Source organism: Sciurus vulgaris, assembly GCF_902686455.1.
Source record: "Sciurus vulgaris genome assembly, chromosome: 3".
Lineage (NCBI taxonomy): Eukaryota > Metazoa > Chordata > Mammalia > Rodentia > Sciuridae > Sciurus > Sciurus vulgaris.
Genome location: NC_136463.1, coordinates 10324242 through 10338235, shown reverse-complemented (window position 1 = coordinate 10338235; position 13994 = coordinate 10324242). Strand labels below are relative to the sequence as shown.

Sequence of the window (13994 nt, the reverse complement as noted above, 5' to 3'; positions counted from 1 at the left end):
GAGACAGAACGCCAATTCTTTTACTAGGACTGATTCCCCTTTAGAATATCACCTTTGTATTATTCAACTATTTATTCATTCTTTCCTTTAAAATATGAGTAGGCGGCATCTGTATGTCACATATTATATTACCTCCTGTGGATATAGTCGTAAATAAGAGTGACCCTTTTCTCACGGAGCTGCCAATCTATTCGATCAACACATCAGTTCCTTACTCATGCACCTTAGAGCGGGGTTTGCAGACTTTCCACTGAAGAGGCAAAGATAATAATATTTAGGTAATAAATATTTTAGCCTTCCTGGGGCACATGGTCTTCGTTTCAGCTACTCTACCTGTAGGTGTGTATGCTGTAGAGAGAGGATTTCCCTTTACCCTCTCCGGGTTTAATAAATGAGTTTGAAATAAACAGACAGCAGGCTGTATTTCAAAACAAAAGTATCCAAATGGATAAGTGCAGTGGACACCACAGGAAAGAAGGGGAACACCCCCAAACCCAGTGAGATGTACACACAAATACACCTGCTCCCAGGATAGGAGTGAAGGGGCAGGAGGCATCTCAGGGAAGAGGAAGAGACTTGGGTAAATGATTCCCTAGGGGAATAAGTGATCATCTGTGACGAAGCAGGTGGGGTATGGGGTGCACTTCCAGTCTCCTTTCTTGTGATATGAGTTCATCTTCCCTGACTGATGAATCTCCTGGGGAAGGAATGGATGACATTGGCGTTTCTCTTGAAAAATCTATCTGTGGGCAGATACGGGGATCCCAGAGCGGGCTTCCGTCTGCATCCACAAGTGCCCTCAGTTTGAAGTAACTAGCATACTTAAGTGACATATTTGGGGTGGCGTTTCCTGAACTCCTTCAGTGACAATACAAGGCCATAGACAATATCCAAATTATGATACCAGGGTATTACAATAAAACTTTATTTATAAAACGACCAATGAAAGTCACATTTGGCCCTCAGGTTGCAGTTTTCTAAACCCCGTGGTAATGAGAAAGAAGATGCAGTGGAGAGCTCCGTCCATTGTCCATTGCCACACAGTGAGGAGAGCAGTTGAATATACTCCCACAGACAGGCAGAGGTCAGGTGCACACAGCCCATGTGGAATTCAGACTGCACAATGTATTCTAGATGCAGTGGAAAGACACTGGAGGATTCTGATCAAAGAGTGGCAGGTTTTTATTTTGTTTTAAAGGTAAAATACAGCAATTGCAAAAATGGGAGACATATTAGGCAGGTGTTTCTGTGGCCGGCTGAAGACATGGTCTGCTGAAGACGTGATGGCTTTGGCAAGAGGGAGGGGCAGCTAGTTAACTACTTCATGAAGGTGGCCCAATATATTAGGACCTGTTGATATTTGCAATATCAGGATTCAGGAGAGTGATTAGACAGTATATTTGCATATAGAAGATATTTTTAAAATATACATTAAACTAAATTTTAACTGATTTTCTTTGTTGTTCAAACAACAAAAGTATCACTAGTTAAAACAGCAGAAGAAAATGTCATGGAAAATATATCAGGTAGCTCATAGCATCCAAGAAGTTATGGAGAGAGAGAACCTGATTTGAGCAAAAGGAAAGATTGAAAAAGAAATGTTATCTCAGGGATTGTCTGCTAAAAAGTCATAATTTGTGTCTTTTTCCTTGGGCACTTAGATATACACCACATCAACACTGGCCTCCTGACTCCTTGTAGTTGCCTGAAATAATTTCATTTATTGCCTTTTCTTAACACTCAATCTTGATTGACTCAATCTTGTACCCTGCTCTGGATGCAGGGGAAGAAATACCATAGTGAGAGATGATTTCTGCTCCATCTGTGGCATCATATTAACTCCAGTCATAATCATCTATTACCCTATGGCTGAAATAACTTCCTGGTTCACATCCCCCAATCTGCTCTTCAATTTCTCCAGTCAGTTTTCTACTGGACAGCTGGAGTGATCTTTTCAAAATGCAAAAGTTACCATGCAAAACCCTTAGTGCAATAGCATTCATTGTTCTTGGGAGAAAGACCCAAACCTTTGATGCTACCTATAAGATTTACGCTGTGGCCTTCTTTCTAGCCTCATCTCTCTCCTCTTCCCACTCCTGCCTGCATTCAGCTCTTTGGAAAGCTTGCCCTATGGAAAGTACTTTTTCCTCTGCCTGGGAGACAGTTTTTCTTCTTCCCTTAGTTAATTCCTATTCGTTCTTCATATCACAGCTTGGGCACTCATATCTCTCAGACTAAATTAGGACCTAGGACCCATCAGAGGGAAGATATTTATTTAAGTTAAAGGTTAAAGGATGACTATAAAAAGAGACCTTGAAGGTGCTAGTCATTGTACTCTGATAATATTTATTCCTCACAAAAACATTTGGAACTAAATCGACTACTATTCCCATGTTCAAAATAAATACCATGGGGCTTAAAGGGATTTGTACAATGGTGATGTCAGGCGGTGAGTCAAGACCTGCAAGAGCCATAACTAGAATCCAAGTCTTTGATCTCCCTGCCTGCCCTTTATCCACTCTACTGCAGAGTCGTAGGATAGACCCCCAGTAGAAGGAGTTTAATATTCAAGGTTGCTGTTCTGGATAAGAGAGGCAAGAGAGGAGGTGGAAGGCCAGCTGTTACGTAAGCCAGGTGAAACCAGGTGAGAGAGCAGGACAGCCTGAGTCCAGCGATAAAATGCAGATGAGTTCCCGTAATGGCAGGTTCTTATGAGAAGCAAGGCTTAGAATTAGCCTAGAACCAGGCACACAGCAGCCAAGCTTCATCTAGAAATACCGAGAGCCCTAGCAACCACATAGTGACTGTCTTAAACAAACAAAACAGGAGAGAGAACCAGGTCTGCGCTGGGAGCATTCTTACCCAAGGTGTGTGTGAAGAGCAAGTTCTCAGCTTGAACGTCAGGTCCTGGGCCAAACCTTCTCTGATGACTTTGATAAACAGCAGCCTCCCTTTTGGCTCCTGGGCCTCCTTCATTCTGGCATCTTATTTTGCTTTCTCCATGCAGTTATTACTGTCCCAGGTTGTCTCACTTTCTTGTTTTCAGTTTACTGATGTGCAACTCCCTCGTATAAACTCCACAGAGGTGGGATTCTGTTCTCCAGTGCCTGAAAGTGAGTGGTCTAGCACATAATAGAAATTCAGTTCTTTGTTTTTGTTTTTTTTAAGAAAATAAATTTTAAAAAATAATGAAAATCATTAGTAACAAGTTCTCCTGTAGGGAATTTAGAGGTCGTTGGGGGAAATGCTTTCTTTACACAGCAAAGGAATATTGACTTATATCTTTTAAAGGGACATAGGATCTTATCAGACCTAACTTTTGCACCAACTCCGATCCAGCTCCAGCTGGGAAAATCACAGCATGTTGGGCTAGCCTCCAAGACAGGGAGGGGCAGGCTGGTTGGCAAGATAAGAAGAGGAGAAACCATCAGAACCATCCATAAACACACGATTTAAGGCAATGGATAAGCAGGATAATCATCTTGTGAGTTTCTTTAACTTGTAAACTTTGCCAACCTTCTCAGGCTTGTTTCCTTAAGGCTGGTTCCTCAGAATAATTAATCAAATATTCATACTGAGTTGGATGAACAGGTGTGTGTGTGTATGTGTGTGTGTGTGTGTGTGTGTGTGTGTGTGTAAAACAAGGACTAGGAGATCTCTCTTATGGGATCATTGTGAAAAAGAAAGAAAAATTACCTCTTCTCTGGGGCTTTGGGAAACTAGTGGAAGGACAGAAGGGGCCCTGATGGTTTGCTGCTAAGAAACAGGGATAACATTGCTGAATTTGAATAAAATGTCTATGGGGAACCACCTACTGCCTGTCCTAATGTCATGTCAGTGGGAAGCTGTATAAGACAGTAACAGCAAATGTTGTAGTATTTTTCAAAGGAGGAAACTGAGTCCTTAAAGAATTTGGACCAACATAATATTTATTGAGCATCTACTATGGCCTTATTACAGGATATGGTGTCTCCCTATTCATTATTTCATTCAAATCTAATAGTAACTCTGTAACATGGATATTATCCCCCTATGTCATGAATAAGTATATTGAGGCTTAGAGAAAAATAACTTTACAAAGTGCTGTGGAAGTTGACAGACCTGGCACTAGAGCTGACCTCCCTTTCAGAGTTTCTCTACAATACCTAATACAAAGAAGAAAAATCTTTCTTTTAGATGCTTTCTTATTAAAACAATTTGACTTTTAAGCCAAATTTCTTGGAATCATAATTCATGTTATTTTGTTATAATTTACGATTTATTTTATTTTTAATTGAACATAATAATTATCCATATTTATGGGACTGTGTGATATTCCAGTACACATAGAATGTGTAATAAACTGATTTTTAAAAATTTTTTTTTGTTCTAATTAGTTGTACATGACAGTAGAATGCATTTATACGTTTTGATAGATCATACACAAATGGAGTGTGATCTCACATTTTTCTGATTATACATATTGCAGGATCACATTGGTCATGCAGTCATACATGCACATGAGGTAATAATGTCTGTTTCACTCTACTATCATACCTACCCCCATACCCTCTCCCCTCCCTTCACTTCCATTTATCCTTACCTTTTACCTAATATAAAGTAATTGTATTCTTCCCTATTCCATCTCCACTTATTGTGAATTAGTATCTGCATATCAGAGAAAACATTCAGCATTTGATTCTTTGGGGTTGGCTTATTTCAGTTAGAATGATATTCTCTAACTCCACCCATTTACCAGCAAATGCCAGAATTTCATTCTTCTTTAATCCATCATATATATATATATATATATATATATATATATATATACCATATTTTCTTTATTCTTCCATTGAAGAGCACCTAGATTGGTTCCATAGTTTAGCTATTGTGAGTTGAGCTGCTATAAACATGGATGAGGCTGCATCACTGTAGTATGTTGATTTTAAGTCCTTTGGGTATAAACTGAGGAGTGAGATAGCTGGGTCAAATGATGGTTCCATTCCAAGTTTTCTGAGGAATCTCCATACAGCTTTCTACTCTTTTGATACAGCCTTTACATTCAAAGGAAAACAAAATCCGAGTCTCCAAATTTCTACTTCTTTACAGAACATAGCAGCATGCTGGGCGAGGAAGGATTCATGATGAGGATATAACTGTTCCTTTGGGAAAAGCCGGACTGGAAACAGAACCTCGGGATAATGTCACTAGTGAGGTTCCAAAACTGTTGCTACCCCCGGCTGCAGCTTCAGGCTGGAGCTGAGAAGCAACCCAGGGATTTGGGAACGAAGGAGAAACTGAAGCCAGGGATCAGATCGGGGGATTTGGAGAGAAGGCTGGATGGTATCTAGAAGGTTCTGAGTAAAGCTGGAGTTCCAGGGTGGAAAGTAGAGCTCCCTCTCAGTGCTGCGTGTCTTATCAGAATTCCAGGCAAGATAGGGCCCCGGTCTCACTCCAAGGCAAGAAGCTGCAGAACAGGTTTTGAATAAAATAGGAAAACAGCCTAACTGTGTTGGGTTTGTCTTAGTTGGACCCCCTCTCTTTCTCCTGATGAAAGGCACCCACGTGGGCCACCTGTCTGCATCTTCCCTGAGTGACCTGTTCTGTGCACCCCTGCCACGTCCCCGCTTCTTCCCACAGAGCTCCACCGAGCAAGCCTGTGTTCAACGACAATGACCTTCTTGAGGAATTAGGCCATCCTTTCTACTGTCTCCACTCTCTCACATTTCCACCAAAACTTATCTAACAGTTGCCAGGAGAGTAACTTGATTCCCGATGACGCACGTTCACCACTCTGATCTTTTATGCGGGAAAGAGGGTACTTTTAACTTTAAAGGGCATGGACAACAGTAATTGAATTTACGAAGATTTTTTTAGGTCATATTTTTCTTGTGTATGACAAATTATACAATTGATTAGGCAATTAATATATTTATGTTAAGTAGATGCTGGAGACAAGATTGAATCTTATTATCAATGTGGCACAAGTTTATACCTTCAGCATGCCAATAAAAAGTGCACCTTGGATCCGGTGCACTGGCACTCGCCGGTAATCCCAAGGACTCTGGAGGCTGAGGCAGGAAGATCTCAAGTTTGAGGTCAGCCTTAGCAGTTTAGTGAGACTCAGTCTCAAAATAAAAAAAAATAAAAGAGGAAGGGGATGTATATCAGTGCTGAAGTGCCTCTGGGATCAATCCTTAATTCCTCACCCCCAAAAAGCTTACTTCTGAAGAACCATCTGCAATAGTACACAAAGTAAATAAATGAAATTGAGAGAATGTGGCAAAATGGCAGAAAAAAATCCTTCAAAATTTATGAGTCTGCAAGAAATGGGAACAAATATGTGGGATGCTTCTCTGCTTTGTTGAAAAGATTTCCTGCTGTTTATGGCCCATTTGAAATGTGCTGAATTGGTCAACTTTTTAAATCCATACCAAGACCTAGAAGGTTGAGACCTAGAAGCATACCCTGCTAGTCAGAGTCAATTCAGAAACATTTCGTCTATGTCTGAACTTCATCTAGCTCTTTGCTAGATAAGAAAAGTAGCTAGCAGCGGTGGATGGGCTGATCCCTCCGACTTCTGTCTCCCAACTCCCTCGCTGACATCAATCAGTCAGGTTTTCCTTGGTGTCTTGGACATTTTAATGAGCTCTGATGACCTTTTGAGGGTTTGCCATCCTGACCCTGAAACTATCCTTACTCCAGTCCCATTTAAAGGACTCCATGATTGTGGCCAAGAAATCTCAGTGCTCTCCCCACCTTTGTGGTTAATTACCTGGGAAAATAGCTCAGTGCTTACCTTTGAACCTCATGTTCCATAATTTTGTAATTCTGCTCAATCTGATTTCCATTCCCAATTTTTTAATAAAAGGAATTTTTAAACCCAGTGGAAACAGCCTCCATCAGCTTCTAGAGAGTAACATGCAACAGAGGCAGGAAGATTGTCAGTGGTTTTTCATGGTGGAACTAAAGGCAGCAAGATGATTATGGAAATATTGAGATGTTTTTAGGCTGGGATTTAATCCCAAGAAACACAGTGTTAAATTTGGAATTCCAGTAAATCCACAGGTGGATTTCCTTTGCTAGTTAATGGCAAGCAGTTGCTCAAATTAACACAATGTACTAACCAAGAGGTTAGCAAATGTTTATTTTGTCTAGCTGTTTTGACCAAAGGTCCTCCATAAACTTCTTTGACCATAGTGCAAAGGTAATGTGATTACCTTTGATAATCACAGGTAATATGGTAATATGATTCCTTTGGCTATCATCTATCATTTGGCTTGAAGACATTCAGCATAAGAAACACATCATTTCCATGGTTGGAGATTCAAATAAATGAATAAAGTTTATGAACCTCAGTAGAATCTGAATGCTTGCCTTCAGATCAGTTGTAATGGATGATCCCAATAATGAACCACATCAGAAGACGTGGAGAATCTAGGGCCTAATTCTCAGAGTTGTAACTTGTACTTCTAAAATTGTTCCATTATTCAGCAACAAATTTTCCACATACTCAAATTTGCTCACTGGTAACTTGAATTAATTGAAAATTCATGCACTGATTAGCGCTTTTTGAAAGGTGTTTTAAAAGTGACTTGTTGAGAACAGTTGCTGGCACCCCTGGAATTCACAAGGATGCCAACCAAATGCCATTTCAAATAAAGACTTTTTTTTTTTTTTTTCTTTTCTTTTGGCAGAATCACACAGTAGCTCTTGATTTATGAACTGTGCTTTCTAATGTTCAGCCTCCCATGATACATGCAGTTTTCTTTAAGGAAAGAGGATGGAAGCATGTAACAAGAAAAAAATATTCTATTTCCAAATCTAGTTTTAATTTGAAACCATATGGGCCTCTAATTGTAATTCATCCCATTTTCAGGAATCCTATGATCAGGTAGGAGCACAGATTGAGAATTCCATAGTGACTTCTATTTGTAGTGTCATTTGATGGCGAATGAGAAGGGAATCTCCAAGGATCAATGGATGCTGGTTGTTATGACAACCAAACTTTGGTGAATTTTCTTTCTTTCTTTTTTTTTTTTTTTTAATTTATGGTACGGACAAAACTTTTGGCAGTATTTTACATTCCATATTCCAGAAAGCATTGTGGCAGCCACAGATCATGTTCTGAAGTGATAGAATTGTGTCCCCCAAAACCATGGTGGAAGTCCTGACCAGCAGGAGGATGTAACTGCTCAAAACAGATCAGGCTGAGAAGCAGGCAGGTGGACAGAGAAATCCACTCATGCCTAACAGGATTTTTGGTGGTGGGCAGAGTGCATCCTCGTAAGTGGTCCACTATACAAAGAGTTCATTGTAAGTGGGTCCGGTCCCTGGAGAAGGAGGACAATGATACTGTTTCACTGGGGGTAGTTAACTCTTTCTTCCCTTTCAGAGAGAGGAAGGTGCTGGGTGAGTATTTAGTGATTCCTTTTCCTGGTTGGTACTAGGGAATTTTAGTGTTGGGGACAGTATTTATTCTCACTAAGTTTCCTATGCAGCAGAATGGAGGACCCTCTTGTATAATTTCTCCTCCTACATTACTTTTCTCCCATCTAGCATTAGTAGAGTATGCAGAACACACATTCTCATGATTACTAAATCATGAAAAGAGTCTGCAGTTAGTTCTCTGGATTGTTTTCATGCAGAAGTAACTAAATATGATTCTGACTTTATAGTCTTAAAATTTACTTTCAGACTTGATCTGAGAAATCCATTAGTCTATACCAAGGGTACTGGAAATGGTAAGAACTCTATGTTATGCTTTCATTTTTTTCACGACTGAGCTAAGAGAGACAAAATGTCATTTTGCCTGGGGTTGGTTGTGAAGGCATCAGAAAACCAAAGACGAGCTAGAGAGAAGACTCCAACTATGCGGCAGTGTGCTCCCTTTAAGAGGGAACAAGATTAGCAACTTTGGCAAATTTTCGGTTTCTATTCAGAGGGAAAGAGAAGAGCTGCCAACGTCCAAAGTGAATGGGGGGGTGGGTAAAAGAAAGAAAGAAAGGATGGATGTTATGAGACAAAGGCCAAAGCAATTCTACACCTTACCAAAAGCTTACCTGGGAACAGTTTTAACTCCTCTGGGTAAGAAAGATATTTTCCAATCAAGACTAAGGGTGGAGCTAAGGGGAAGGAGTTTAATCTGCAGGAGATGCCCTGGGTTTTGCTCTGTCCTGGGAAGCACAGAGGGAGAAGGCGGCTGTGTGGAAGGGAGAGGAAGCAGTGAGCACTGAAGAAGAGGACCCCTTATTAGCAACCAGTGTGTAAGTTCCATTAAGTGGAGGTAGAAACTCTCGCATTGTTCCTCAAGGAAGACCATATGAATTCAGCCCTTGGAACACTTATGAGACTGCTTGACAAACAACTGAATTATATTTTGCCTTTGTCTATTATGAATTGCTTTGTTTTCTAGACGCCCTCATGCAAGAAGAGTTTGCAAAAACAATTGCAAATGTTGTCTGTGTCAGGTCGGAAAAAGGAGTGAGGCATCATTTGGGATAATCATGGTGTTTACTCAGCCTTCTGCATATAGAAAAAAAAAAATGTTATTCCCTCTAATTGCATATTTTGTGGCCGTCATGACCGAGTTGAATTCTAAACTGAAATGCATAATCAATACTGAATGTCTCAATGGTTCAAATGAAGTCTTCGCTATTTCAGATGGCAGATAATTGCTCCAGATTTGGTCAACTGCTATGAAAGTCCAAATCAACAGCTTAAGTTAAGTGTGTTTAATTTTCTTATGTGTTTATTTGTTTATTTTCAGGTCTTAACAGAAAAATTAAGAACAGGAACACACCTAGAAGTATTACTACTGCAAAACTCAACTACATGTTCTAAGGACACAAGAAAGAATGAGCTATTACGGCAGCAGCTACCGAATTGTAAACGTGGACCCCAAATACCCAGGCTACTCCCCGGAGCACGTTATCGCTGAGAAGAAAAGAGCAAGGCGGCGTCTCCTGCACAAAGATGGCAATTGCAATGTGTACTTCAAGCACATTTTTGGGGAATGGGGGAGCTATGTGGTTGACATTTTCACCACCCTGGTGGACACCAAATGGCGCCACATGTTTGTGATCTTTTCTTTGTCTTACATTCTCTCCTGGTTGATCTTTGGCTCCATCTTTTGGCTGATAGCCTTTCATCATGGAGACCTGCTCAACGACCCAGACATCACACCTTGTGTTGACAATGTTCACTCTTTCACAGGGGCATTTTTATTCTCCCTTGAGACCCAGACCACCATAGGGTACGGTTACCGTTGTGTCACTGAGGAGTGCTCAGTGGCAGTGCTCACCGTGATCCTTCAGTCCATCTTAAGTTGCATCATAAATACCTTCATCATTGGAGCTGCCCTGGCCAAAATGGCCACTGCCCGAAAGAGAGCCCAGACCATCCGGTTTAGCTATTTTGCTCTGATAGGCATGAGGGATGGGAAGCTTTGCCTCATGTGGCGCATTGGCGATTTCCGACCCAACCACGTAGTGGAAGGAACAGTGAGAGCCCAGCTTCTCCGCTACACGGAAGACAGTGAAGGGCGGATGACAATGACATTTAAAGACCTCAAATTAGTCAATGACCAGATCATCCTAGTGACTCCAGTAACAATCGTTCATGAGATTGACCACGAGAGTCCTCTGTATGCCCTGGATCGCAAAGCAGTGGCCAAAGATAACTTCGAGATCTTGGTGACATTTATCTACACTGGTGATTCTACCGGGACATCTCACCAATCAAGAAGCTCCTATGTTCCCCGAGAAATTCTCTGGGGCCATAGGTTTAATGACGTCTTGGAAGTGAAGAGGAAGTATTACAAAGTAAACTGCTTACAGTTTGAGGGAAGTGTGGAAGTCTATGCCCCCTTCTGCAGTGCCAAACAACTGGATTGGAAAGACCAGCAGCTCCAAAATATGGAGAAGTCTTCACCAGTCCGAGAATCCTGTACTTCAGACCCCAGCGTCAGAAGAAGGTCCTTTAGCGCAGTTGCCATTGTCAGCAGCTGTGAAAACCCAGAGGAGACCACCAACTCTGCCGAGGACGAGTGTAAGGAAACCCCTTACCAGAAAGCTCTCCTGACTCTAAATCGAGTCTCCATAGAATCCCAGATGTAGACCTGCAGATTAGGAGGGCTTCCACTTGATCGTGGTATCTTCCTGTCAATCACCTAAGGCAAGTAGTTTAATCATGGCTTTAAAAACTGGTACAGTTATATTTTCTGGTGATGGTAGTAAATAGAGTAGGTTAAACTCATAAAAGATAATATATAAATTCCATAGTTTTTTGTTATTAAAATTTAATTTTTGCTAGCAAAGTTGGCATTAGGACTCTATTAAGAGGACTAATGGAGCACATTTCATCTCCTTTTATCATCTCGTTTACTTGGGGATGCAGTGTTCCGTCATGGGGGATAAAGGCGAGAGGCTGAAATAAGGAAAAACTGGAAGACAGGTACACTAGGATAAATAAGTTTTTAAATCTATAAAAAATGATAACGGGAGAGTGATTTCATATAAAAAGCATCCTGTCCTCTCACCAAGACGTTCCAGCCACGTCTTCAGTACCGTAAAGGTGAAAATTGTAAGCCAGGTGGAGTCACCGAATCTGCCTCTCACGGTGTCTCCCTCTCAGCAGGCAGAGGCAGAGGCTGCAAGAAAATGGACAATGCCAGCCATGCTGAGACTTTTCACGGCCATTTGCCTGGGTAACTACTGAGTGCTGGGGCTGAGGAATCTACTTGGCAGAAGAAAAGTTGACGTTGTTATTTAGAGCAGCACCGCTCTCTCCAAGACCTGGGGGGAACCCAACAAATGCGGAACAGAAGCAGGCAGCCATGACCCTTGTCTCTTCTCTGTTGAGGTCCCCACTCATCTCTCTCCCCTCCCCCTTTCAAGGACAGAATCGTACAGAAGGGGTGAGAATGGGCATCCTCAGGACCCTTTGAGAGAGAGAACTTTGCCTCTGCCCTGAAAGTCTGCAGTGTAGGCTGCCATGTAAGGGATAGAAGGTTGTTTTTTTTTTTTTTCCCCCCTTGGAGCAGGTGAGGGGAGAGGGATGTTTTTATTTGTGCCTAGAGGCATCTTGGTCACCTTATAAAGCATAAATGCCTCTAGTTACAAATTGAAACTAAAATCTTTTGTTGAACCTGGAACAACCATTTAAATGGATAATTCTGTGAAATAGAATACAATTAAGGTAATTTTAATATACACTAAATGAATAATCTAAATGCTGGAGGATTGTTTTCCGGTTAGGACATGAGATAAATTTATATACTCTGTTTCCAGGCTAAGAGATAGCAACTTCTGATTACTTCAGGCACACATTCAATTACCTTTGAGAGAAGAATCACTTTCAGCTTTATAAATTGAGGCATTATTAGCTACATAGGGAATTATGTGTGTGTGTGCGTGTATGTGTGTGTGTGTTCTGTTATTCTGCTTTGGCAATAAGCATATGCCACAGATTTTATTTGTGTATTTTATTTAAACATAGAACTATATAGACATATACATAGTTTCTGTTTTCTTCCTGGAAAATCTTTCTCTCCTCTCCCTGTCTCTCCACTTAAATTCAACTACACAAGTAAACTGAGCTACAGCGTGTAGTCCAAGATTTCCAAGAAAAGTAAAATACATGGTGTGAAGTTCTTTGCGCTCTTTCTTTTATTTTCTTCTTGTCCTTATCTATTTCTTTCCTTCTCTCCTTCCTTCCTTCTTCTCCCTCTTTCTGCTGCCTAGAAGCAAGTTACTTTTTAAATGCACACGTGAAAATCTATCATTCCTGATGACTTGTGAATAAAAGATTGACTTAGGTCCTACATTGCAAAACTCTCCTGGACTTTACAATCAGAGATCTAAGTGATGAACACTTTGCACATTTTCTTCTGCCTTGCTTCAGGAATGCAAATTCCATTTTTTAAATTACACACATGCACACACTGAAGATTTGGATTGTATAGCAGCAATTATTGACTAAATTAGAGTATTACAATCTCCAAGGTAGAAAAAATAAATCAACAGGACAATAATCAAACCCCCTCCCCTTCATTTGTTAGTTTGCTTTCCTCAGGTCTAGTTTTCTTTCTCTGTTTTGCTGCCTGGATGCTCTATCCACGATGCTCGCCTTGACAATATCAGAAGAGGGGTTTTGACCTCCAATTAAATGCATTTTTTTGTACTGTGTTCCTCCACAACCAAATCCTCAAATGAAAGAGAATGTAAAATCAGCATTGATGTGTACGAGTTGTCTCTAACTTTCTGTGTTGATTTCTAACACACTTGGAAACCCCCCAATGTTAATAATAAATACCTTAAAATAATCTTAAACGCATGTGCAAATACCTTATTCTCTCTAGTGTAAACTCCGTTTGATGAAAATAAGAATGCTGCCTTATATAATCATAACATAGGGAGTAATGAAAACCATTTCTATGGGTTTTTAACAGCTTGTGGACAGCTTTATCTAAAATAACCATCAGTTGCTTCTGTGAGCATTACAAAAAGCCTCTGTGCAAAATGGTATTTCGAGTTTTAAACGCTCTGTGGATGATAAGGGGGTTGAATTTTTTTTTTTTTTTGATGCCATCCATTTGCTCCCTAAAAATGAAATTATGCCTTGGAGTTACTTAGACGGAGAACAAATCATGGCATCAAGCATTGTTCCCGGGCGTGCTCAGTTTGCAAACAATCCCTGCGGGAAGGGATATTCCCAGAGTGACAGAAGAAAATCCTACGTTCAAAGGCCACCACTCCATCAAGTACTTCTTGATACAGACATGCTTAATCTCCACCGCAGAATAGTGAGATGGGCATTTTAAGTTCCATTTCTTCAAATACCCAATTCTCTGCTTCTTTCTGACAAATTGCTAATTGGGACAACAATGTGCTCAGGTTAACAAAAAAAAAAAAAAAAAATGCAGTGCGCGGGGAGGGGTGTTAAGTGGCACTGTTCTGAGCTCTGTGATCTCAACGGAGATCTCCCCAGGGTAGCCTTTACGAAAGCTCTTTTTT

At 40.7% G+C, this 13994-nt stretch overlaps 1 protein-coding gene across 2 annotated transcripts in view; it reads left to right on the top strand.

Moving 5' to 3' along the window:
* Positions 1-12586, top strand: part of KCNJ16 (potassium inwardly rectifying channel subfamily J member 16) — a 53313-nt gene extending 40727 nt beyond the window's left edge. For both annotated transcript variants that reach the window (XM_079130247.1, XM_079130248.1), the window contains exon 2: positions 9749-12586. In XM_079130247.1, the coding sequence (XP_078986373.1) occupies positions 9837-11096 (1260 nt within the window). In that variant the 5' untranslated portion in view covers positions 9749-9836 and the 3' untranslated portion in view covers positions 11097-12586. The remainder of the gene's footprint in view (positions 1-9748) is intronic.
* The last annotated feature ends 1408 nt before the right edge of the window (positions 12587-13994 follow it).